This window comes from Panthera tigris, chromosome A2, assembly GCF_018350195.1.
Source record: "Panthera tigris isolate Pti1 chromosome A2, P.tigris_Pti1_mat1.1, whole genome shotgun sequence".
In the NCBI taxonomy this organism is placed as follows: domain Eukaryota; kingdom Metazoa; phylum Chordata; class Mammalia; order Carnivora; family Felidae; genus Panthera; species Panthera tigris.
In genome coordinates, this window is record NC_056661.1 from 63,193,639 (window position 1) to 63,219,916 (window position 26,278).

General features: G+C 47.0%; 1 protein-coding gene across 1 annotated transcript in view; it reads left to right on the forward strand.

The window, feature by feature from the left end:
• Positions 1-26,278, forward strand: part of ABCA13 (ATP binding cassette subfamily A member 13) — a 366,745-nt gene that overhangs the window by 310,878 nt on the left and 29,589 nt on the right. Inside the window, exons 55-57 of the mRNA XM_042977198.1 lie at positions 10,491-10,641; positions 16,383-16,517; positions 19,023-19,126. Coding sequence (XP_042833132.1) covers positions 10,491-10,641; positions 16,383-16,517; positions 19,023-19,126 — 390 coding nt within the window. The remainder of the gene's footprint in view (positions 1-10,490; positions 10,642-16,382; positions 16,518-19,022; positions 19,127-26,278) is intronic.

Below are 26,278 nucleotides of genomic sequence, written 5' to 3' on the forward strand. Positions count from 1 at the left end.
CGCCATGTTGCACCTTCCATCCCTGGTCTTCTGTGTCTTACACATGGATGATTGGGCTTTTCCTCCGATTTCCCTGCTCCCACCCCACCTCTGGCACCCACTAATTTGGTCTCTTTCTACGTGAGTTTGTTTATTTTTTCTTTTCCTTTAAGATTCTACATATAAGTGACATTACAATGTCATGTAGTGTTTCTTTTCCTCATACGTATGTATGTGTGTGTGTGTGTGTGTGTGTGTGTGTGTGTGTATATATATGTATATATATATAATCTCACAACTTCTTTATGCATGCATCTGTTGATGGGCACCTAGGTTGTTTCCATGCTGTCAGTAATGCCACAGCGAATTTAGGGGCACAGACATCTCTTTGACATAGTGGTTCGTTTCCTTCGGATACATTTGTGGAAGCAGAATTGCAGGAACATAGGGAAGGTTCTATTTTTAATTTTTGAGGAACCTCCAAATACTGTTTTCCACAGTGGCTGCACCAGTTCGCATTCCCTCCCACAGTGCCTAGGGGTTCCGTTTTCTCCACATCCTGGCCAACACTTGTCTCTTGTTTTTTGATGACATCCATTCTGACAGGTGTGAGGTGATACCTCATTGTGGTTTTGACTTGCCTTTCCCCGATGATGAGTGCTGTTGAGCATCTTTCCATGTGTCTGTTGGCCGTCTGGATGTCTTCTTTGGAAAAAAGCGTGCTCAGTTCTGTCAGGTTTTAAATTGGATTTTTTTTTTTTTTTTTTTGCTATTGATTTTTGTGAGTTCTTTGTGTATTTTGGCTAATCCCCTTATCAGGTACATGGTTTATAAATATTCTCTCCCATTCTATAGGTTTTCCTTTCATTTTGTAAATGATTTCTTTGGCTTTCCAGAAGCTTTTTAATTTGATCTAGTCCCACTGCTTTATTTTTGCTTTTGTTGCCTTCGCTTTTGGTGTCAAATCTCAAAAATTATTGCCAAGACCGATGCCTAGAAGGTTAACCCCTATGCTTTCTTCTAGAAAGTTTACAGTTCTGGGTCTTACATTTAGTTTGTAATCCGTTTGAGATGATCGCTGTTTGTGATGTAAGGTAAAGCTCAGTTTCATTCTTCTGCATGTGGTTTTTGTTTTCCTAGCACTATTTATTGAAGAGACTGTCCTTTCCCCATTGTGTATGCTTGACTCCTTTGTTGTAAATTAACTGGGCATATAAGCACGTGTTTCTTTCTGAGCTATGTATTCTGTTCCACTGATCTAGATGTCAGTGTTAATGCCAATACCATACTGTTTCCATGACCTCAGCTTTGTCACATAGGTTGTATCTGGAAGCATGACACCTCCAGTTTTGTTCGTCTTTTTCGTAATTGCTTTGGCTATTCGGGATCTCTTGTGGTTCCATACAATTTTACGATTGTTTTTGTCCATTTCTGTGAAACACGTCATCGGAATTTCAGTAAGGAGTGCACCGAGTCTGAAGATTGCTTTGTGTAGTGGGGACATTTTAACCATATTAATTTTTCATTGCAAGAATCCATAAGCATGGAATATCTTTCCATTTATTTGTGTTTCCTTCAGTTTCTTTCACTGATGCCTTCTGGTTTTCAGTGTACAGATCTTTTCCCTCCTTGGTTAAACTGATTCCTGTTTTCTTATTCTTTTTTAATGTGGTTGCCATAGACATCATTTTTTGTTTCATTTCTCTCTCTGATAGTTCATTGTTGGCGTATAGAAGCAAAATTGAATTTGGTATGCTGATTGTGTAGCCTGCAGACTTACTAAATTCACGTATTCATTATAACCTTCTTTTTTTGGTGGAGATGATAGCCTCTATCTTGTCTTTTGTCGCTTATGTTTTTTATGTCATATCTAGAAACTGTGGCCTGATGTCAGAAAGCTTAATGCGTTTGTTTTCTTCTGAAAGTATTATAGTTTTGTCTTTAACATTTAGGACTTTGATCCATTTTGAGTTGATTTTTATATATTGGGTGAGGTGTAGGGGTCTAAATGTTTGGAATATAATTTTTATAGTGTTCCCTTAGAAACCTTTGTATTTCTGTAAGGTTGGTAATAATATCCTCTCTTTAATTCCTTATTTGAGTAATTTGAATTTTTTCCCCTTTTTTTAATTAATTAATTTTTGGGGGTTAGTCTAGCCAAAGGGTTGTAAATTTTACTGATTTTCTCTATTGTTTTATTTTTCTACTTTTTGTGATTTTTTTGTTTCTAATTTTATTTCCTCCCTTTTAATTGCTTTAGGTTTGGTTTACTATGCTTTTAGGGAATTTTGCTACACTTTTAAAAAATTACTGAAGAGGAATGGTTATATTATTGCTTTGAAGTCTTGTTTAAATCTTGTTTCTTATTTAATACAAACATTACAGTTTATACCTTTCCTACAGGCACTCCTTTAGCTGAATGCTATGATTTTTGGTATGTTGTCATTTTTATTGTATTCATCGCAAAGTATTTTCTAATTTTCAAAAACCAGTTCTTCTTTGATCTATTAGTTATTTGGGGGCATGTTCTTTAATTTGCACATATTCATGGTCCCCTCAAATTTCTTTCTGTTGCTGATTTCTCGTCATTTCACTGCAGTCAGAGAATGTATTTGATAGGATTTCAGCCCCTTACAACGCACCGAGACTTGTCTCATGAAGTGACAAATGTTCAGTCCTGGGAAATGTTCCACATGCAGCAGAGAAGACCGCATGTGCCACCATTGTTGGGAGGGGGGTGGGGAAGGGGGGGTTCTCCAAACGTCTGTTGGGTCCAGTTTGCTTATAGTGTTGTTCAAACATCCTGCAGCCGTCTTGGTGTTCTGCCTAATTTTTCTATCCATTACTGAACGTGACGTATTGAAGACTCCAACTATTACTGTTGTATTGTCCACTTCTTACTTTACCTTGTCAGGTTTTCTTCCTGTGTAATGGGACTGGGTTCCAAGATGAAAACTTGTGAGCAACTGTTATGTCTTCCCAAGGAACTGACACCTTTATCATTATAAAAGTCACTGTGTGGTTGTAGTGTCGAGTTTTATATCATTACAGTCAATTTTGTCTGTTTTGAGCATAGCCACTCCGACATTATTTTGGAGACTGTGTGCATGGTGTACCTTTTCTTTTTTTATTGTCCTAAAACAAACATGACGTAAAGGTTTTCATCTTACGATGTTTAAGAGGATAGTTCAGTGTTAAGTACAGGACCCTCAGAGATATTGCGGGTGGGTTCTAGACCACCGCAATACGAATGCCGTAACAAAGTAAGTCAAGTGAATTGTGGTCTCCCAGTGCATGTAAGAGCTGTATTTATGGGGCACCTAGTTGGCTCAGTCAGTTAAGCGTCCAACTTCGGCTCAGGTCATGATCTCAATCTCGTGGTTCCTGAGTTCAAGCCCCACGTCGGGCTCTCTGCTGTCAGCACAGAGCCTGCCTCGGATCCTTTGTTCCCCTCTCTCTCTGCCCCTTCCCCGCTTGAGTGCACACGCACGTGCTCTCTCTCTCTCAAAAATAAACATTAAAAAATAAGTTATATTTACATTATGCTGTATCTGTTAAGTGTACAAAAGCATGATGTCTAAAAAGTATATTTTTAATTAAAAACACTTTATTGCTAAAAAATGCTAGCCATCATCTGAGCTTTCAGCCAGTCATAATCACTGATCACAGATCACCATAACATTTTTGAGAGAGAGAGAGAGAGAGAGAGAGAGAGAGAAAGCGCATGAGTTGGGAGAGAGAGGGAGAGAGACTCCCAGGCAGCCTCCCCACTCAGTGCAGAGACTGACACAGGGCCCTATCACATGACCCTGGGATCATGGCCTGAGCCGAAGTCAAGACACTCACCCGACTGAGCCACCCAGGTGCCACAGCCATAACAATTATAATAATAATGCAGAAGTTTGAAGTATCATGAGAATTACCGAAACGTGGCACAGAGAGACAGGGCACGGAGAGTCTTGCCCGACACCGGGCTGCCACAAACCTTCCGTTTGTAAAAAGCACAGTATCTGCGAAGTGCAGTGAAACGAGGGAAGCCGGCATATCCACTTGGCGCGGCCGTTCCCAGGGGCCCTTCGGTCTCGGAGCCCCGAAACTCTATACCCGTTCAGCCACACGCGGATCCCTTCTGTCCCCGCTGGGTGGCTATCACCATTCTCTCTCCCTGTGGTTTGGACTCCTTACTCACATCATATAAATGAAATTGTACGGTATTTGCCTTTTTGTGATACGTTCATCTCACTGAGCAGAGTGTCCTCAAGTCTGATCCATGTTGTAGCAGGCATCAGAATTTCTCCCCTTTGTGCGTCTGTTGCACAACTAAGCCCGAAGTTTGTGCTTCTTCTCCTACTACTCCTTGACATGGACTCTCCTCTCTCACCATGCTGTTGTCTCATGTGTCTGCCCCTCTGCCTGCCTCCTCCTCTCTTCCTCTTCTCTGTGCCCACAGAGGTCCTACCCTTTGGATCGATCTCACCCAGAGCGTCCCATCCACATCTCCTTTGGATGAGTGAGGGTGACCCCCTGTCCCACTTCGCCTGAATGGAGGGGTTTCTCAGTTCGTGACACTTCTCGCCCCTTGTAAACCAGGACACTTGGCCATGCCGGTGAAGCCGGCTCAGCTCACTGCAAGCCCAGCAAGCGTCCAGCTGTCTTGTCCTCTTTGTTCTCTCCGCTGTCCCCTCCTCTGCTGTAGACATGCCTCCTCGAGACAAGGTCCCATATCCATGAGGTCTGGGCTTTGTGTCTTTGCTTGTGGAGTGAACGTGTGATGGAGCACAGACTCCCAGGGAGCTTGGTGGCGGAGGGCTCCTACCCCCAGCGGGCAGAAGGGGAAGCGAATCCATCAGACGGCACCCCCCTGAAGAAGCCCATGAGCAAAACTCGTGGCCTGAAAAAGACCGAAACCCTGACCCACGAAAGCCCGAAAGCCTGATCATTTGTTTTGCTTATTTTTTTTTAGTTCAAATCTAATTAACACATGATGTTATATTAGCTTCAGGTGTACAGTAGAATAATTCAATAACTGTATATAATTCTCAGTGCTCGTAAAGACAAGGGCACTCTTTACCCCCCATCTGTCGATTTCATACCCTACCTCCCTACCACCTCCCCTCCGGCAACCACTCGTTTGTTCTCTGTATTTAAGAGTCTGTCTTTTTGTCTTTTTTGTGCATTCACTTCTTTTGTTTCTTCAACTCGACATCTGAGTGAAATCATGTGGTATTTGTCTTTCTCTGGCTGACTTCTTTCACTTGGCATTATATTCTCTGATCCGATCCACGTTGCTGCAGATGGCAAGAATTCATTCTTTTTTATGGTTGAACAATATTCCGTTGTGTGTATATTCCACATGTTCCCCTGTGGATGGACACTTGGGCTGCTTCCATATCTTGTCTGTTGTAAATAATGCTGCAGTAAACATGGGCTTTATACATCGTTTGGAATTAGTGCTTTCATTTTTTTTGGATGATTAGCAGTAGTGGAATTCATAGATCAAATAGTAATTCTACTTTTAATTTTTTAAAATGTTTATTTATTTATTTTTGACAGACAGAGAGAGAGAGACAGCACGAGTGCAGGGGAGGGGCAGAGAGAGATGGAGAGACAGAATCCCAAGCAGGCTGTGCGCTGTCAGCACAGAGTCCATGTGGGGCTCGGACTCATGAACCGTGAGATCATGACCTGAGCCGAAATCAAGAATCGGACGCTTAACCTACTGAGCCATCCAGATGCCTCTAAATTTCTTTTTATCTAATAAATAATGTCCAACTCTCCACCATACATTACAAGACACAGGGTGCCTGGATGGCTCAGTGGGTTAAGCCTTAGACTTTGGCTCAGGTCATGATCTCACAGTTCATGAGTTCGAGCCCCACATTGGGCTCTATGCTGACATCTCGGAGCCTGGAGCCTGCTTCGGATTTTGTGTCCCCCCCCCGCCCCCCGCCCCCTGCACATGCTCTTTCTCTGTCTCTTAAAAAATGAATAAATATTAAAAAAAATTACAAAAGAAAAGAAATTACAAGACAAGCTGAAAGACAAAACACACGTTCCATAGAGACAAAAATGACATTAAAACCAGACCCAGCCGTGGCAGGTCGTGAAGTATCACAATGGGAGTTTATAATAACTCTGACTGATGTGCTAAGGACTCTAATGGGGACAGTAGACAACATGTGAGAAGAAATGGGCACTGTCAGCAGGGAGATGGACACTGGAAGAGTAGAGGTGCTGTCAGTAAAAAGGAAAACTGTAGAGGGCAGGATGACAACAAACATGAGACGGGCTCAGCATTAGCTGGATGCCACTGAGGAAGGAAGCATTGAACCTGTGAACGGGTTACCAGATACTTTGAAAACTGAAGTGCAGAGAGAAAACAGGAATGAAAAGGTGGAACGGACTGTCGGGGATCGTGACAGGGACGACACATGGCCTGTGTGCCCAATGGTATCCCCAGAAGGAGTCCAAAAGAGAAAGGGACAGAAGAAATAGCTGAATAATGACGGCACTGGTTTTCAAAATGTGTGACAACTCCCGAAGTGCGGAATCCGGAAGTCCACAAACCACCAAAGAAGACAAATACCGAAAAATCGACACGTGATCATGTGATATCCAAGCTGTAGACATTCAAAGACAAATTCTCGAAGGAGGCTGGCATGGGGGACAGATACCTTACCTACAGACTTACCAGAAGCCATGGGAGAAAGAAGGCAGGGAGTGGAGTGTTTAAAGCATTCAGAGAAAAATTACCACGCCCTAGAATTCTGAACCCTGTGAAATGATCTTTCAAAAGTGAAGGAGACATCAACACAAAATGAATTTGTTGCCAGCAGAACTGTCTTGCAAGAAATGTTGAGAGAAATGGGGCACCTGGGTGGCTCAGTTGGTTGAATGGCTGACTTCAGCTCAGGTCATGATCTCGCCATTCCTAGTTCAGGCCCCACATCGGGCTCTGTGCTGACAGCTCAGAGCCTGGAACTTGTTTTGGATTCTGTGTCTTCCTCTCTCTCTCTTTCTCTCTCTTCCCCTCCCTCTCCCTCTCTCTCTGCCCCTCCCCCACTCATGCACATACGCGCTCTATCTCTCAAAAATAAACATTAAAAAGAAATTAAAAAAGAAATGTTGAAAGAAGGAAAATAATATAGGTTGGAAAGTCAGATTTACATAAAGAAAGGACGAACATTAGAGAAGGAGTAATTGAAGATAAAAAATCTTTCCTATTTATTATTCTTCATTTATTATTTCTTCATTGATTTTAAATAGTCTGTTTAAAACAATAACAGCAACTTTGTATCTGGTGATTGTGGCCTATGGCCGAGTGACATGAATGGTGGAAATCCAATTGGGAATGGAAGGGGGAATTGGGAATTCTCTGCTCTAAGATGCTTCCACTGGGGCATCCCAGTCACTCCGTGGGTTGAGTGTTCGACTCTTCATTTCAGCTCGAGTCATGATCCCGGGGTTGTGGGATTGAGCCCCTTGTTGGGCTCTGTGCTGAGGATGGAACCTTCTTAAGATTGTCTCTCTTTCTCCCTCTGCCCCTCTCCCTCCACTCCTCTCTCTCTCTTTCAAAAGAAAAAATAGGTACTCCCAGGTCATTTTTATTTGCAAGGGGACTTGAAACAGTTATAAATGTATCTCGTGAACCACAGAACAACCAATACAAATTTTTAAAAAGAAATACAACATAGTCCAGGAAAGGAGAGAAAATGAAGTCGTATACAATGTTCAACTAAAAGCAGATAAGGAAGAAAAAGAGTGAGAAACAAGGAGAACAAATAGAAAATTGTTACTATAATCCAAGTGTGCCAAATGTCACTGTAAATGTACTGGTGTAAATGCACCAATTGACAGAAACTACCAGAGTGGATGAAGAGACAAGACCCAACTATATGTTTTCTAAAAGAATCCACTTTAAATGTAAAGACCCGGATGGATTAAAGGCAACAGGGAAAAGAAAGATACGCTGTGCTGACATGAATGCATAGAAAGCTGGAGTGTCCCCGTGAATTTCAGAGCAAGACAAAGGGCAAAAAGAAGTTGTTAGGAATAAAGTGGGATATTGCATAATGATAAAGGAGTCAGTTCTCCAGACCCGGATGTGTGTAAGCCCCACCCCGGCGTGTCAGAATCTGCGAAGACAGGGTGGTGGACCCAGAGAAATGGGGGACATCAGTGCTCCCCTTTGAGGGACTGACAGGTCCATCAGGTAGAAAATGAGTCAGGATACAGTTGAACTAACGGGCACATTAGTCAGCTGGGTCCGAAGACGTCTATAGGATATGTTGTGCAACAACAGCAGTGTATGCGGTCTGTTTGGGCTCACATGGATGGTTCATCAAGATGGACCACGTTCGGGGCTCCTTAGAAATGTGACAGTACAAGTCATGCAAAATGCTTTCTCGGATGACATTAGCATTAAGCTAGAAATAACAGAAAGGCAGCTGGAAAATCCCCAGATATTCAGGGATTAAACAGCGCACTTCTAATTAACGCATGACTCAAAGACTAAATTGGACTCCATTAAAATAAAAACAAAATCTGCTCAGGGCAGAACACTTCTAAGGGCGTGAAAACACAAATCCCAGATGGGCAGAGAATATTTGCAAAGCACGCATCTGATACAAGACTTGTATCCAAAAGATACAAAGAACCCAACAATAGAAAAATAAACAACCCGATTAGAATATGGTCAAAAGGTGTGAATGGATACCTCGCTAAAGATACAGATGGCACATGAAGAGACGTGCAGTGTCACATGTCACTGGGGAATTTCAAATTTAAGCAATATATACACGTCTATTAGAGTGCCAGAAATCTTAGACTCTGTCAGTGCCAGAAGCTGGGGACGAAGTGAAGCTATATTGGAAATGCTCGTGGTACAGCCACTACCCAGGACGGTTTGTGAGTTTCTCGCAAACCTAAAGCATAGTCTTACGATAGCCTGAAGCAATCCTCCTCCTAGGTATTTATTGAGATGATTTGAGAACTTATGTGCACACACACACAAAAAAAACCAAACAACCCAAAAACCCTGTAGGCTAATGCTTACAGTAGTGTTATCAATAGTTGTCAAAATTTGGAAGCAACAGAGGTACGCTTCAGTAAGTGAATGAATAAACAAACTGGGGTGCATCTAAAGAATGGAATAGGGGCGCCTGGGTGGCTCAGTCAGTTAAGCATCCGACTTCGGCTCAGGTCATGATCTCACGGTCCGTGGGTTTGAGCCCCGCGTCGGGCTCTGTGCTGACAGCTCAGAGCTTGGGGCCTCTTTCGGATTCTGAGTCTCCCTCTCTCTCTGCCTCCACTCAGCTCGTGATCTGTTTCTCTCTCAAAACATAAACGTTAAAAAAACAAAATTGGAACTCTATAAATTAGAAAAAAATTCCCTCCCTCTTCCTTTTATGTTGTAATCTTATTTTTTCTCCTCTTCCTTTTTTGTATGGTTCTTCTATCTTTCCACCTAATGGTCACAGAATGAGAAAAATGGTAGACTGACAAGCGTAAGGTGGAGTTATTGGAACTGGCCCTTTAGTGAACTCCGGGCCCGCAGTGACACGCGGGCTTCCATTTTAGCAGCCATAAAAGGGTGGTGGTGATTTTTTTTTCTTTTAATAACTGCTGTGTACATTTCTACCAGTAAAAGGAAGTAGAATGAAGTACAGATTTGTGCTGTAACGTGGGTGAGCCTCTGAAGCTTCATGCGAAAGTCATATATTGCATTGTTCAGTTTTATAAACTACCCACCAGGCAAATCCACAGGAACGAAAAGCCAGGGGCTGGGGGGACAGTGGAATGAGGAGTGACCGATTTGTGGGTACAGAGTTTCCTCTGGGACCCCGGGTTTTCATTTGCAGTATTTTCTCGTATGTTCAATGAGAGATGGATAGGCTATGCTAAAAATGTACTTTTTAAAAACCTGAATCTGAATGATAGTTTAGCCATTGATTCATTAGCAATTGTTTTTTTTTTTTAATTTTTTAATGTTTATTTATTTTGGACCTAGAGAGAGAGAGAGCGCACAAGCAGGGGAGGGGAAGAGAGGGAGGGAGACACAGAATCGGAAGCAGGCTCCAGGCTCCGAGCTGTCAGCACAGAGCCCGACACGGGGCTTGAACTCACGAACCTCGAGATCATGACCTGAGCCAAAGTCGGACGCTTAACCAACTGAGCCACACAGGCGCCCCCAATCCATTAGGAATTCTCATAAATTGTTTTGGTGGGGAAATAATTGTTATGATAGCCATTTATTAAGCATGCCGTATGCCTCCTACAGAGCTCTGTGCTTTCTGTATTATTATTTTTTTTAACATAAAAAGCAGTCGTGGCCTCAGAGCCACGCCTGGACACGTGGGTTGCTACTCATTCATCGAACCATTTATGCTAAATTGATTAGTTGCATTGTATGAACTGCAGTGAGCTTCTCTTTGATGAACCAGTTGGAGAACTGGAGGATGTGTGTCTGGGGAGCCGAATTTTCTGGACTGTGCTGCTGTTTCTCGTTGCAGAGAGACCGTGGATCTGTCTTTGGCGGGCGCCGCAGGTGTTCGCATGGGCTACTGTCCGCAGCAGGACGCCCTGGACGAGTTCCTGACTGGTTGGGAACACCTCTGTTATTACTGTACGCTCCGCGGGGTTCCCAACTCCTGCATTTCTCAGGTAAGTCTCCCTGAGGTTTTCCAGGAAAGCCTCCCGCTGAGCTATGCTCGGCTAACACCTCTGGTCCCAGCACAGCTCTCTGACCCGATAGATAAATGATAAACGTACCTGAAAGATGTTTCCAATCTGATGACACGGAAGGAAACGCAGTCACGATGGTTGTGTTGTTTTCAGTTACGTATTGAAAATAGAGATCTGAGTGCAGAAGTCACTTGGGGTTAAGGGTGACATCATTTGCAACTTTGTCTCCTCTCCAAGTGCCTTTCAAGTTTCCTGGACTGTTGTTTTCATTCGGGAACAGAGCTCATAGACCTGCTGCCGGGGCTTACAGAGAAGGGTGCAGACTGTATAGAAAGAAGGCCAGTGGGGTGGGGGGGACTGGGACGTCAGGAGGAGGACTTCCTGGTGAGCGGGCTGACACCTGCCAGCCTGACTCCTTCCCGGGTGGGCTCCAGAGGATGGAGAAGTGCCAGAGACTGCAGATCACCCCCTTCCTCCGTCTCTGTGGGAGGAGGGGGTGGACGCAGCCCCGAGAATGCAGGAGGCCTCTGTGCAGTGGTCAACCAAGCCTAGCTGACAGCCTTGATCGACAGCTCAGAGGACGTGCCAGGCGGAAGCCGCTGGAACGGCAGGTGCTTGAGGCGCAGTTTTCCTTTTCCTGCCCCTTGCAGGGATTCTGGAATGCTCCTTGCATTCCCAGATTCTGAACAAGGAGCAGAAGTAAGCGGCTTTTGTGGTGCATTTGCAACGTGATTCTGCAGGGAGGGAGCGTCCCAGAATTCACAGGAGACAAAACTAACAGCCTCACCTTCCCTGGTCCATGAAAATTCACTAGAGCGCTGTTGTGTCATCTTCTTCAGCCTTCTTCTCTTACCGATGCTCTGTAAGTTAAGAGCAAGTAAAGCAGAAGCCCTCCTGGTCCTCGAGGACCCGGGTCCCTTCACCCACCTGCCACCGTCAGGAAGCAAGGACGACGGGCCGCCCCTGGCGGCCCGCTCATCTGTACAACTGTTGAGATCTGGGATTCATCAGAGCTCAGTCTTTAAAAGGCGTTTGTCTCTGTCAGCTCCCCCGGGTTCGTGTTTGATTGAAGAGGTAGATGCTTGGCCAACGTCACAAGCTGGCCCCTTTGCCGTCCCGGGGGAAATGCACGCTTGGAAAAGTTCTTGCCAATAGAGTGAGGCCTGGTGCTGCCCGTCATGCGGGGCGATTCCCTCCTGAGTGTCGGCAGTCTTCCAGACTCCTCTTCCTGAGCCCCCTCCACAGAGAGAAGTTACCGTAACGGTGGCCGATGAGGAACTGTCTTCGCTTCCTTCCCGAAACCGCGAGAGAGGATTGCTGCTTGCCCCGAGCTTTCCAAGATGTCAGCACGTGTTCCCGGAGGACGTGGCTCCCTTTATGGCAACCTTCCCTCTCCTATAGACTTTAGAAATGAGGGAAATCTAGAGCAAGCGTCCCCGTTCTAACGCACCTGTCACCAGGAGGGATTATTGTTAAATAACAGAAAACAAGACTTTTAGCCACCACTTCAGTATTTATTTTAAGTATTTCACAGCAGCCATATGAGGTAGAAAGGTTGCAAATGGGGAAGCCGAGAGGCAGGTAGCCGAGACCCGCCTCAGCTAGAATGGCTACAATGGGGAGGGGTTTTCTTTTGAAATCATAGAAACCAGCTCCAGAGTAAGTGTCCTTTTGTTTTTTATTTTTTTTTTAAGTTTGTTTATTTATTTTGAAAGAGGGAGGGGCAGAGGGAAAGAGAGAATCCCCAGCAGGCTCCCCACTGTCAGCACAGAGGGCTCGAACTCATGAGCCTTGAGATCATGACCTGAGCCAAAATCAAGAGTCAGTCAGTTGAGCGTCCGACTTCGGCTCAGGTCATGATCTCACGGTTTGTGGGTTTGAGCCCCGCGTGGGGCTCTGTGCTGACAGCTCCGAGCCTGGATCCTGCTTCGGATGCTGTGTCTCCCTCTCTCTCTGCCCCTCCTCTCCTCGCTCTCTGTCTCTATCTCTCTCTCTCTCTCAAAAATAAATGAAGAAAAAAAATTAAAAAAAAAAAGAGTCAGATGCTCAACTGACAGAGCCCCCCGGGTGCCCCCAGAGTACGGGTTCCTGATTAAGACGCTATCCTGATTCTGAGTAACATGCCGGCTGCTTGTCGAAGATGACGGAATTTCTTGTTCCCTGAATGGCTGGGTTTTCCTTTCTATGCCCCTTGCTAGCTAAGGAAGTGACAATTGTGTGGAGTGACCTTGTGGCCCCTTAGCCCAAGGGGCTTCCTTTACACATCTTCCTCAGGGCTGGAGCTGCCCCCAGGGGGGTCCTCACCTCCCGGACTCCCAGCCGGGGTGTTGATCTTTTCCTGGCCTGTCTGCCGCTCACCTCGGTTCTCTCCCCCGGGCTGACGTCCACCTTCACGGTAACCTGGGCAGCCACAGTTGTGTCCACTGTGATTCCAGCGGCCCCCTTGTGCCTGCGGGAAGCCCCTCCTGAGAGCCCACTGCACCCCTCCCACCCCTGCCTCCCCCCCCTCCCCCCCCCGCCTCGGCACCCAGGCTGGTCTGCATCCCAGGGTCCCAGCTCACATGTAGCCCACTCTTGGATCTTCTGCGTATAGTCCCCCTTCCTCCCCCTGCAAACTTCCAGAAGTTCCATTAGATGGGAAAGAGAGGCTGTCCTCATTTGGCTCAAATTGAGGCTTGGTGTGACGGTTTTCAGTTTCTCCCCATTGTCCACACACCTCTTAGGTTTGTTTTTGGACAGGGATCATATTTGAACCTGAATTCAATGAACCTGATGTTTAAAAAATACATCGGGTTATAGCAAAAGGATCCAGGAGACAGGTTTGACATGTTCTGGCATGCTAGACAAACGGGGATGATAATTTAAGGGTTATTGTGATACCCAAACTGCCAAACCCCGGTGCTGATGGGGATGAGGCCTGGGGTTTCGTAGTTTGGGACGGAAGGGGCAGAGAGCCCTTCGCCGCGGTGCTGTGACACCACCCGCAGGTCCTATCAGGAGCCCCCCGCTGTGTCTCACCACCTACTGTTTGCTCCATGACACGCCTTTTATCCTGGAAGTTTCTTCCACTCGCACGCAGTTTTCCTAGAGGGAGCTAGAAGTTACGGCAAGAGGAAGGGGGACCTGGAGGAAAGTCAGGGGGTGGGGTTGGAAGAAAGGCTTTCTGTCCTAAATCCTGGGCCCCTTTTTCCTTCTTAGTTTGATCTTTACTGTCACAGGAAACTTTGATTTGGCCGTCAGTGTGGTAGAGGAAAGAATTTTGCTTGTAAGCGAACTAATACATATGCAGATCTTCGGGCAGTTTATTTTGGGTTAGATGATCCTTACAAAGATGTACTAAGTGTGCGTCACGATCACGCACCGGGTATATAGGATGAATGAATCGCACACTCTGGACTTAAATGGAGTACAACTTAGAACTTTATGGGAGAGGGGCCCCTGGGGGGCTCAGTCGGTTAAGCGTCCAGCTCTTGATTTTGGCTCAGCTCATGAGCTCACGGTTCGTGAGACCCAGCCCCACGTCGGCCTCTGCACTGTCAGTGGGGAGCCTGCTTGGAATTCTCTCTCTCCTTCTCTCTTTCTGCCCCTCCTCTGCTTGTGTTCTTCCCTCCACCCCCACCCCCACAAATAAATAAACTTAAAAAAAAAAGAACACTATGCGAGAGCAATACATAATAGCAGAGAGAGAGAATCCTTAAGCTCAATACATTTTGGGGTTGACATGGTATTTTGCTGACCAATTCCTAGGGTATCCCGGGATTGAACCAATGTATTTGTTCTATATCTTCTGGACTCTTCCCTGGCCCTGCCATCCAGGATCTGTCAGCTGCAGTGTTTAGCCTTCGTGAGCTTGGAAAAACGGGACCTACGTTTCCTGGTTCCAGAAAAATAAGCCATCGTAGTTAGACGGGCTCATTCAGAAATTCTCTGCATTCCCTTGACTTACACTGTTAACTAGACCAGTCCTCGACATTCTTATTTCTTTTGGTGTTATTGTGTGGCTGCACAAATAAAGCTGTGGAGTGGTTTATGTGGGGGGTTTCCTTGGGAGGCATCAATGTTGTCCCAATATTTAAAAAAATGTTTTTTAATGTTTACTTCATTTTTGAGAGGGAGAGACAGACAGACAGACAGAGCACGAGTGGGGAAGGGGCAGAGAGAGAGGGAGACACAGAATCTGAAGCAGGCTCCAGGCTCTGAGCTGTCAGCACAGAGCCTGATATGAGGCTCGAACCCACAAACCGCGAGATCATGACCTGAGCTGACGTCTGACGCTTCACCGACTGAGCCATCCAGGTGCTCCTGTGCCAGTATTTTTAGACATTCTCAATATTTCATCACTGACACTATTATTATTATTATCCCAACTTTTATGCACTTATTAAAAAAATAACATTTGGTAGTTCATATCATTTATTCAAAAATGTATTTGATGTAGTTATTTTATTTTTTACTTTTATTTAGTTTATCCTATGTTTCATCAGTTGTTGAGGACACAGAGTTTTCCCCACATCTCCTAGATTTGAATGAAGATATGATCTTGGCCAGTTTGGTTATATGGTGGTACATAAGCAAGCGAAACTGACATAGTGCGTTCATGGCTCTGTGGTCGCCAGAGTTAGGTAGAACACATTTGTCAAGTTAAAAAAAAAAAAAATTAAGTTTACTTATTTTGAGAGAGACAGAGAGACAGTGCGATTGGGGGGGTGGGGGGGAGACGGAGAATCCCAAGCAGACTCCTCGCTCAGTGCACAGCCTGATGTGTGACTTGAACCCATGACCGTGAGATCACGACCTGAGCCAAAATCAAGAGTCCGACGCTTCACCCCCCGGAGCCACCCCGGCGCCCCCACATTTGTCAAATTTTTAAACTGCGTGGGGCTAGAAGTCCAGTGGTTGCTCAGTCCCAGCCCCCAGAGGAAGCAGCCGCCCCGTGGATGGAACCGAAAACACAAAATGTAGCACGCCCAAATTCTGGCAGGCGTCGGAGCGGAAGGGCTGTACGCACACGGCACCCCGCGGAGGGCAAGGGGCGCGAGCAGCGCGGCAGGTGCGGGTGGGGCGGGGCGGGGAGGGGAAGGGAGGAGGCCGTGAGCCTGCTGCGTGCTCGTGCTCGTGCTCCGGTGGGAACCCTCTCCTGTGGGGGGCGGGGGGGGGGGGGGGGGGCGGGGGCGGGGCAGGGGGTGGCGCACGGTCGCGTCTTCTGGCCTCATGCAGCTTCCAGCAGTGTCCACTGAGAATCATGCCCTCCCCTTGCCAACCTCCCGCAGGGCCGTCTCCGGCAGCTCCAAGGATGGAAGGAGGCATTTCTTGCCCCTGTGACTAGTGAAAACTCCCTTCTCAATTTTCTGCTCCCTCAAAGTCCCGTCCTGCCCACCCCCCTGTCTGGTTTATTCCCTCACTTCCTCCTCAGTCTTGGTTTCGGCTCGCCTGTGTGTGGCTGTGCATCGGGGCCCTGTACTTCTGACCCTCTCTGATCCCTGGCGCCCCAGCCCCGCGTGCTCTGGCCAAGGCTGCGATGCCCCCCAGGCGCCCCAGCAGAGCCCCCACCCCCACCCGCTCCTTCTCTTCCAGCCTGGGGAGGTGAAGGGAGGTGTGTGTGGGAGGTGGGCAGGGGCAGCGGGAGGAGGGGAGGGCACTCAGGGCTGAGAGCCCGGCCGGGGTGGGCAGGGTGCCCTGGGCCAAAAGGGATGCGTTCACGGACAGTGCCTCGTTTGCAGGTCGCCGGGGACCTGGTGAGGCGTTTACACCTGGAAGCCCACGTGGACAAGCCGGTGGCCACCTACAGTGGGGGGACCAAGCGGAAGCTGTCTACGGCCTTGGCTTTGCTGGGCAGACCCGACCTGCTTTTACTGGTGAGTAGGGGAGATCCCAGTGGTCTGCGGGGATCTTCAGATAAGATGCTTTTAACTTCTCAGAGCCCCTCTGGGAAAGAAATTCAAATCGGCAGTGTTGGTTGTCTGCACTAATATGCTCTTTTGCCCTAAGGCAACGTTTCCCAAACAGAATCTAAAAAAGCATTGGGATTTTACAGAAAAAAAAAAATGTCTTTTGATAGAGTCCCTGTTACTGACCTAATTGAAGGTTCAATAAATATTTACCATTAAAAGCAGTATTTTATTAAAAAAAATTTTTTTTAACATTTATTTTTGAGAGAAACAGAGCGCGAGCAAGGGAGTGACAGAGAGGGAGACACAGAATTGGAATCAGCTCCAGGTTCCGAACTGTCAGCACAGACCCCGACGCGGGGCTCAAATCCACGAACTGTGAGATCATGGCCTGAGCCGAAGTCGGACGCTCAACCAAATGAGCCACCCAGGCGCCCCTAAAAGCAGTATTTTAGAATGGTATCAGGATTCACCTATAATCTGAAAACCAATATATGTTTGCCATCTAGTGTGTTGTTTTTGAGTGTTTTTCTACCTGCAGATATGTGATTGTCCCAGCTGCAGTGACATGAATCCGTGGTAATCTTGATGGCGGGCATCGGGGGCAGGATGGATGTGGAGGGGACAGCAGGTTGTTCAGCAAGACTGTGGAGCCTGTACGCAGTGGCTTTGAGACAAGGCTGTCTGTAATCTGGGAAATGGAGTTATTCTAGCTTGGCTAGATGAAAGCATGAATTCGTGGTGGGGGGGATCAAGAAATAAAGGCAATTGTCTTGCATTTCAAAGTTAGCTAGAAGTAATATCCTTCAAGCAGGAAGTACATAAAAGCCACTGTTTGGGTGCCGTAGACAGGGTATGAATCACTGATGTGTATCTCATGGTTTCCCACTTGTACAGAGTCTGAGAGCGTTCAAAACATGTGGGTAACAAATTCTTTTCTTCTTTCTGTTCTCGTTCATTAAATGGAAATGGGATTCAAGAGGCCCGCATTGGAAAAGTGGCCCTCATTAGGTAATGAGGTGTCTTCTGGAGGACTCTTTCTTTCTTTCTTTCTTTCTTTCTTTCTTTCTTTCTTTCTTTCTTTCTTTCTTTTTCTTTCTCCCTCCCTCCCTCCCTCCCTCCTTCCCTCCCTTCGTCTCTCCCTCCCTCCTTCCCTCCCTTCGTCTCTCTCTCTCTCTCTTTCTTTCTCTCTCCCTCCCTCTTTCTTTCTTTCTTTCTTTCTTTCTTTCTTTCTTTCTTTCTTTCTTTCTTTCTTTCTTTCTTTCTTTCTTTCTTTCTTCTTTGCTCTAAGTTTGCTTCTTTGCAAGGTCCAAATCAAGGACTGTTGCAGAATGCCACATTCTGACACCCGGTAGTGAATACAAACCCTTGCCTGGGTCTGCGGGGTGTAAACTAGGTTTTCCATATAAGAAGCGTTTACAAGGCATGGTGTCTGTTACCTTCTGCAGAATGTCCCCATGCTCTGCCTTGCCAGGCATGTGTCCTCAGTTCGGATGGGGACTCCTGTCCCCGGCTCACCACAGCCCCCGCCTGCTTCTCACAGCCTTGCTCTCAGCTCCTTGGTTGCCCTAGACTCTGGGCTAGGGGTCAAGCTGGGGACCGGAGTCAGCTGCGGGGGTCCAGAGTCTGCTTCTGCAACTCTCTGCATGCACGCAGCCTGGCACATTGAGCGCATGCCTCCTCATCTGCACGTGGTCCTGACACGGTCCTGTCTGTTGGACTCCGTGAAAGCCATCCATGAAGTTGTGCACATGACATGCATGGCCACCGCACATGTGGTGACTGGGATGTCGGGTAGTACTCAGAGCATCTGGTTAAAGACATTCACTGAAGGGCCTTCACACTCCCCCTCCCCCACCCCCCCACTCTCCGGGAGAGAAGACAAGTGTCTGGCACGGGGTCAGGAAGACGCCGAACTACACATCCTCTTTCTCACCGAGCGAGGCATGATCATAGCTTCTGTTTGCTTGTGTTTGTAACTACCCTCGTAGATCACCCGGCGTGCAGAAAACACAGGTGCAGTCTCCCTGTTCAGTGCCATGTTTTTGTCCGCTTCCCGTCCGTTTCTCTCTTTGGGGAAGTTGATGACCCTAAGCTCTTAAGAAAAATGTGTTCAGTACTCCCTGACCGCAACAAGCCCAGAAATGCGTCACGCGGTCCACAGCCATCTCTCTCAAACGCGGTTGAGTAAGTGCTCCGGTGCTCATTGAAGGAGAAAGCCCCAGTTTCCAGGAACCCCACTTTACCCACTGGTGCAAAGTGAGTAAAGCTTGTTTCTGCTTTTGCGTGTCTTTCCGAGGTGGATGGCTGTGAAGCCCTGTGCAGGCGGATGATGCATCGAGGGGGGCCGTCCTTACCGCCGGGGGGGGGCTCAACTGTGTCCAGATGCACTGTGGCTGCCCTCCCAGCGGGGCCGGGCCTGTCCGTCCCGACGTGCACCCCAGCGCCGTCACCGTGTGCTCTCTCCCTCAGGACGAGCCCAGCTCTGGGATGGATCCCTGCTCGAAGCGGTTCCTGTGGGATGCGATTAGGCAGGAGGTTCGCCAAGGCTGTGCGGTGGTGCTGACCTCACACAGGTGAGCCGTGGCCCTCGTGGCCAATCCGGGAGCGCGGCTGGGGGGCCGGCAAAGGTGGCAGAGCAGCGGGGGCCAGGCCCGTGCTGCCCACATGACCCTGCCTCTGGACAGCCCCGCGGTGATGGGGATGGAGTCGTGAGCCCCACGTGTAGGCTGGGACTCTGAAACAGAGACGGATCTGGTAACATAACGGAGGCCGACAGCTGGCAGGTGGCGTGGCCGGACCGCGAGCCTGGTGGTCTGTCGCAGGTACACTCTTGCCCTGGTCCTCCGGAGGCCGGGATTCGGTGCCTGCCCGCCCAAGACCTTTAACCCCAGCAGCAGACTCGGCTGAAACAAAAACGTCACAAGTTTCTGAATTTGGCCCCCTGTTTTCTTCCTCACAGAATTAATATTCTGATTAAATTTCAGAGTCCTTGGCCTATGTTTTTACTTTATGCCACACTGTGCTAAGCCACACAACACCTCGAGTCTCAGGTTATATCAAACCCGTTTGTGGACAGCGCAGTGTGATTTATCTGAGGTGTAATGGGGATCAGGCTTTACGGCTTCGACTGTGTGTGAGTAACACATGCCCTGAGTTCAACGTCAGGAGCTGAGAAGGAGCCAAGATTCTGCCTTACTCACAAGCTAACAAAGTTGGCAGGCCAAGTTCCTGGATGTTTCCAGAGGACACGAGCCTCCTGGGTCAGAGGTGAAAATTTGTATTACTCACTGTCAGCAAGGTCCCGCTGGTTCTGGTGCCCCTGATACCCAGACGATGCCTGCACACAAGGGATTGGGTGGGGGACGCCACCTGCGTGGTGACCCTCCTCTTGAGGGCAGCTGATGAACAAGTCAGCTCTGGGTTTGGGGGAGATGATACCTCGTCCTTCAAGGCTGCTCAGTGAAAACACAACTTTGAGAAGTGGCCCGTGTAAAGGGCAGCCAGGGCCTTGCAGTCTGGGAATTCCTAGCCAGACAGGTGAATCATGGGGACCCCGGGCTCTGGGGGGGGGTGCCCCCCACCAAGTCTGTGCCGCAGCAGGCCATCCGCCCCTTGTTGCCAGAGGTGAGATGTGAAGCTAAGGCAGTGTGAGATCTGTGCGGAGGCTCAGTAGACTTTGCCGAAGGCCCCGGCATCATCGGTTTATGTGAAAATCCTCTTGCGAGCTGTACGTCTACATGCATGATCCCGCCACACGTCCATCTCAGACTCTGTTCCTGTAATAGGTGCCAGTGGCGACCGTGAGTGTCCGAGCAAAGTCAACCCGTATTTCCATACAGGATGACGCCGTTCACACATGTCGCTTCATGTGAGAGCAGAAGCTTCCTCACCTTCTTTGCACTGTTTGTTTTTTTTTTTAAATCGTCTCTTATTCCCTGAGGGTTTGTCTATTGTCCATCGTCCCTGAATTTTCACTGCTGGACTAAATGCTGCCAGTTTTTTTTTGGGGGGGGGGGTTTGAGAGAGAGAGAGCATGCACAAGTTGAGATGGGGCAGAGAGAGGGGGACAGAGGGTCCGAGGCAGGCTCTGCACTGACAGCAGAGAGCCCCTAAGCGGGGCTCGAACTTATGAACCATGGGATCATGACCTGAGCAGAAGTCAGCTGTTCAACTGAATGGGCCATCCAGGGGCCCTGAAACACTGCCAGTTCTTAAAACAGGTTTTTTTTTTTCTGAGATGTAATTTACATACCCTATAATTTACCCACTTTAAGTGTACCATTCAATGATTTTTTTTGTTTTTTGGGGGGTTTTATTTAGGAAAATGAGAGTTCTGTGCACCTGTCACCGTAATCCAGTTTAGGGCATTTCCAATGTGTTCTCAACGTTTGTTTTCAGATCATCCCCATGCAAAGCCTCAGACTCTTTAGCTCAAATGTGTCTTCTGGATATTTCATGCCAACGAGATCATAAAAAGTGTAGTCTGTTGTATCTGGCTTCTTTCGCTTGCTGTGTGGCCAGACCTCATTTGTCTGGTCTTCCCCTGTCAATAGCCCCTTGGATTGTTTCCAGTATAAGGTGCTGTGAGCAGTCTTATAAATGTCTTTGTACAGACATATGCTTTCATCTGTCTTGGACAGTGTCTTAGGGGTCAGATGGCTGGGTCGTGTGGTAAGTTTGTGGTAAGTCTGCTTTAAGAAATCGCAGAACACCATTGTGTTTCAACGTGGCTTCATCGTCTTATATTCCCAGGAACAATGATGAAGCTCCTGGTTTGTGCAGACTCTTGTCAACACTCTGTCTTTTTGATTGTAGCCACCCTAGTGAAGTGTGATTTTCATTCACATTGTCCAGATGATCGTGTCACCTCTGTCTTCTCACCAACGTTGTCTCTTAGAAGAAGCTGGCCAGCATCCCTTCTGATGCTTCCTGGTACATCCTGGGTCATTCCTGGGTTGTGCCTCTCAGGACTTTTCTCTCCGACTCTCACGGTTAAACCCCAGTGTGTCCAGATGTACATCCCTCCGGGTATCCTTCCTTAGGTTCATGGCGCTTCTTGTATGTGTAGGTTAATGCATTTCACCTACTGTGTTGATATTTTGGTAGTTGTTTATTCAAATATTTTTTTCTGGCTCTTTCTATCTTTCCTTTCCTTTTCCACACCCTGGTACTTTCTGTGCATGTACAATGGTGTCCTGCAGATCTGTGTTTCTGTCCCATTTCTTTTAAATATTTTTTCCCTCTTTTCAGATTCGATAATCTTCAAGTTCACTGATGCTTTCTTCTGCTACCCAGGTTTGCCGCGGGCCCCATAGTGAAATTTTCCTTTCATTTATACTCTTCAACAACAAAAAAATTCATTTGGTATTTTTTTTTTTAAAAATTCAATCTACTTCAGAAACTCTATTGTCATCTAAAAAAAAACATTCTTTAAACATTGTTTCCTTTAGTGCTTCGAACATACATAGAGTTGCTTCATTGAAGATTTTTTTCTGCTAAATCTAGCATTTAGGGGCATCTAGGAATAGTTTCTGCTGACTGCTTTTCTCCCTGAGTATGGATAACAATTTCTTGTTAATTTTACAGGTTATAGTTTTTTTTGTTGTTGTTGTTGAAAACTGGGTATTTCACAATATTTAATAAATCGTAGCCTCTCTGGTTTTTGATTCTTCTCCTTCCCTAAAAGTTGTCATTATTGCCATGTTTATTTATTTATTTATTATCATTATTATTTTTTCTTGGTTTTCTTCTTCTTGGTTTGTCTGTTCCTTTTGTGTGTCTGTCTGTCTGCATGTCTTTGCCTGGGATGAATCTGCGGAATCTCTTTCCACTGCAGTGAGTAGCTCCCAGTGACGCTCTTCAGTTTGTGTGTTAAATTCTGTGCTCATTTTGTGAAGCCCGGATTCCTCGAAGCCACCTGCTTTTACATAGACAGAGGCGGCCCTCAGCCACCTGACGCCAGCCCCGATCTGTCCTCTCCTGGTGGGTCCGTGTGTGCCCAGGGGAGGATGTTCCCCTTTCAGACCTCCTCACGTGGCCCAGTCTTGCCTTCTCCAGAGTGCTGCTGGGCTCTGGATGTGCGTGTGGCTAGCCTCTGGGTTCACGTGGGTCATGTGGCTGGCGTGGCCCCTCTGTGGCCTCTACTGCGTGGACGTGCAGCCTCAGTAGGCTAGGCGCGTGCCCCAGTGACACATGAGCTAATGCGGGCACTGTCAGGCCAGATACTGGAGCTCTTGGCCCTTCTTGTCTGCTGGGCTCTACACAAGTCACTGATGTTGACGGCGTCGCCGGGTATGGGTCCCAGTTGAGCGCAGAGAAGCTCCCGGTCCTCGTGGGCTGCCTTGTCCTGCCAGTAGCCGCACGTGTGTAAAGCTGGCCGTGCAGCTGTTCGTCAATGGTAAGCGTTTCTCAGACCGTTGCATCCTTCTAGACAGTTTCCAACATTCCGAAATGGTTGTTTTTGTTCATTGTGTCCAGCTTTCGAGTTGATTTGGGGGGAAAAGATGTGCCAGGTTTTTCACTTGGCCGTAGCCAGAAGTCCTGCCCTTGGCTTTTGTCTTGGTTCTGTTTCTTTTCAGAAAATAAAATGTTACACTGAAATGAAATAAATGTGGCAAACCCTCTACCTTATAATATACGTACGTTTTTGCTTAAAACGATCCTCTGGCCATGCCAATTCTGGAAACTCTCTGCATTCCTGCATTTATCAGGCCGGTATTTGTTAAGGCCTCATTTTCATATGTGGGTTCTAAGAGTGGATAAAGTGGGGGTCACGTTAAAAATCCCTTTTGATTTCCATATAGCATATGATTATTACGGACAGTTCTCAGGAAGACCGTACATCACTGTAATTTCTGTCCTACGTCCTCCCGTTAATGCGGTTTCACATTAACGATGTGTCTTCATTTCTATAAATCTGCCCATATTCATGCAATACAAAGATCTAAATGACTCACGATTAATGGAGAGCGCAGCAGCCAGTGACTGATTCTGTGCTTCTGAGACAGCTGCCTGCAGCTGAAAAGTCTCCAAATTGCACAGTTTCCTCTTAATTTTGAGGTCCTGTCTCTGTTCCTCTTCTCACTCCTTACCTAGAGGACCGTGGGGGGAAACATGGGGTGGGAAACTGAGGTTAGGAACGCTGTTTCCCCCTGGAGTCACCGAGAGGACTTACAATGGGTCCGACCGAGAAAGGCCAGGGTGCTTTTTTTTTTTTTTTTAATTTTCTTTTTTAATGTTTATTTATTTTTGAGACAGGGAGAGACAGCATGAACGGGGGAGGGTCAGAGAGAGAGGGAGACACAGAATCTGAAACAGGCTCCAGGCTCTGAGCTGACAGCACAGAGCCCGACGCGGGGCTCGAACTCACAGACCGTGAGATCATGACCTGAGCCGAAGTCGGACGCTTAACTGACTGAGCCACCCAGGCGCCCCAAGGCCAGAGTGCTTTTTGCTCGCCCATCAAACCCTGACTTGTACCGTATGCTCCACGCTAAGCCCTTGACTCCTCGCGCCCCTGACCAGAGAGAGCTCTGTTCCAGCCAGCCTGACCACCCGAAGGAAGCACGGTGTTCATTCTCAGAGTAAATAGTCACAGATTATTTCACTGCTGTAGAGCACCTGGCATTGGATGTTCTTCCTGCTGCTGAAAGTCCTCAAAATCTCTCAGTCTCTGCCCTCTGGGCAGAGATGTCATGGCAACCCACCCGCTGTTTAGACCTTATTTGTTTGACAGCTAATAACAACTCAGTTGAAATTACCACGTCGTCACTCCAAGGTCGTAATTAAGATCGGTTGTTATTTGGATCTCTGTTCATCTGAGACGCATAAGGATGCGATAGAGAAAACTTCACGTTCTCCCACTTTATTTAGAACACCTACGATGCACTCATGAAAATTTTAAATTGGAACTTATTAAAGAAACAGAGAAAGATATGTTTGCACAAAAAGATTTATAAAGCCTATTTTGGGGCGGCTCAGTCACTTAAGCATCCAACTTGGGCTCAGGTCATGATCTCACGGTTCGTGAGTTCAAACCCTGCGTCAGGCTCTGTGATGACAGCTCGGAGCCTGGAGCCCGCTTCGGATTCTGTGTCTCCCTCTCTCTGCCCCTCTCCTGATCACACTCTGTCTCTCTCTCTCTCTCAAAAATAAATAAACATAAAAAAAAGATTTATAAAGCGTGTTTGGAATGTGAATAGCACGTATTCCTTAGACCCCATGTTAAACTACTATAACTCAGACCCCAAATTACAGTGGCTCAGACCAGACGTGTTTTTCTCTCCTCCACTAACAATTCATGATGGTGGACTATGGTGGAGCCCAAGGTCATCCAAGGATTCCGAGTCTTTCCACCATTTCACTTACTCACTTGTGAGTTTGCCTCATCTGGGTGGTTGAAATTGACTTTCTAGTCCAGCTCATGGAAAGTAGAAAGAACCCAAACCCAGGGCAAGTGGCTTGCCTTATTTTGACGTGACCCAGAAATTGTACTTCCCATTGACCCGAGTTGTCACACGTCTGCCTCTAGCTGCATGGGAGGCTGACCAATATAACCTTGATCTGAATGTCCCGTGACCTAATGAGCAGACGGGCTTTACACCCATTCCCGAACAGTGAACAGAATACCTGATTCCTGTAGGGGATTTGGATGGCACTTAGTGGCAGAAGCAAAGGAATTGCACCATGAATTTCACTTTTCAAGTATCGTCAATGTCACCCTTTTCGTGTGTTTTGCCTTCCCTTTCCCCCCCCACATTCGTGTGCAAGTTTCCTAACACGAGCTGCCATGCTGTATCATTACTTTTTTTCTGTGCAACTAATGGAGTTTAGAAAACCTCATTTGAATGGCTGTTCAACACATGGACGCACCCCCATTTATCTGAGTATCATATTATCCTATTACAGAAGCGGTTTCTGGATTTTTACTCTTATAAATAACTTGTTATGTGCATTCCTATTTTCTGTGTTTCCTAACGTAAGTTCCTAGAAGAGATTAGTGCCAAATTGAGTTTTCAGAAAATCACGCCAATTTTTCACTCCCACCGGCAGTATATGAGGTTGGGATTGTTGAGACGATGTTTTTAACTTTGCAGGTATTTTTTTGATCTGAGAATTCATTGTTTGTATTTGCACCGCAGATAGGGGAAACAGTGTTTCCCTGTGCAACAAACAAAAGGCACATTTGGCAAATGACTTTCTGGCTGGAAGAGAATTTTAAGCTCACTTATTTGATGGTTAAGTTTCTAATTTGTCAGGATGTGTATTACCTGTGGACAGTTCTTTGAATAGTCACTATATTTGACCTTCCTCCAGGATTGCATTTTTATAGTTTCATTTTTACGCTAACAAAAACAGTTCTGTATACCGAATGGATTGGGGCGCCTGGGTGGCTCAGTCGGTTAAATGGCCGACTTCGTCTCAGGTCATGATCTCATGGTTTGTGGGTTCGAGCGTCACGTCAGGCTCTTGACAGCTCAGAGACTTCAGATTCTGTGTCTCTCTCTGTCCCTCCCCCGCATGTGCGTGTCCTCTCTTTTTCTCTCTGTCTCTCTCTCTCTCTCAAAAATAAATAAATGAGGGGCGCCTGGGTGGCTCAGTCGGTGAAGCGTCCAACTTCGGCTCAGGTCATGATCTCACGGTTCGTGAGTTCGAGCCCCGCGTCGGGCTCTGTGCTGACAGCTCAGAGCCTGGAGCCTGTTTCAGATTCTGTGTCTCCCTCTCTC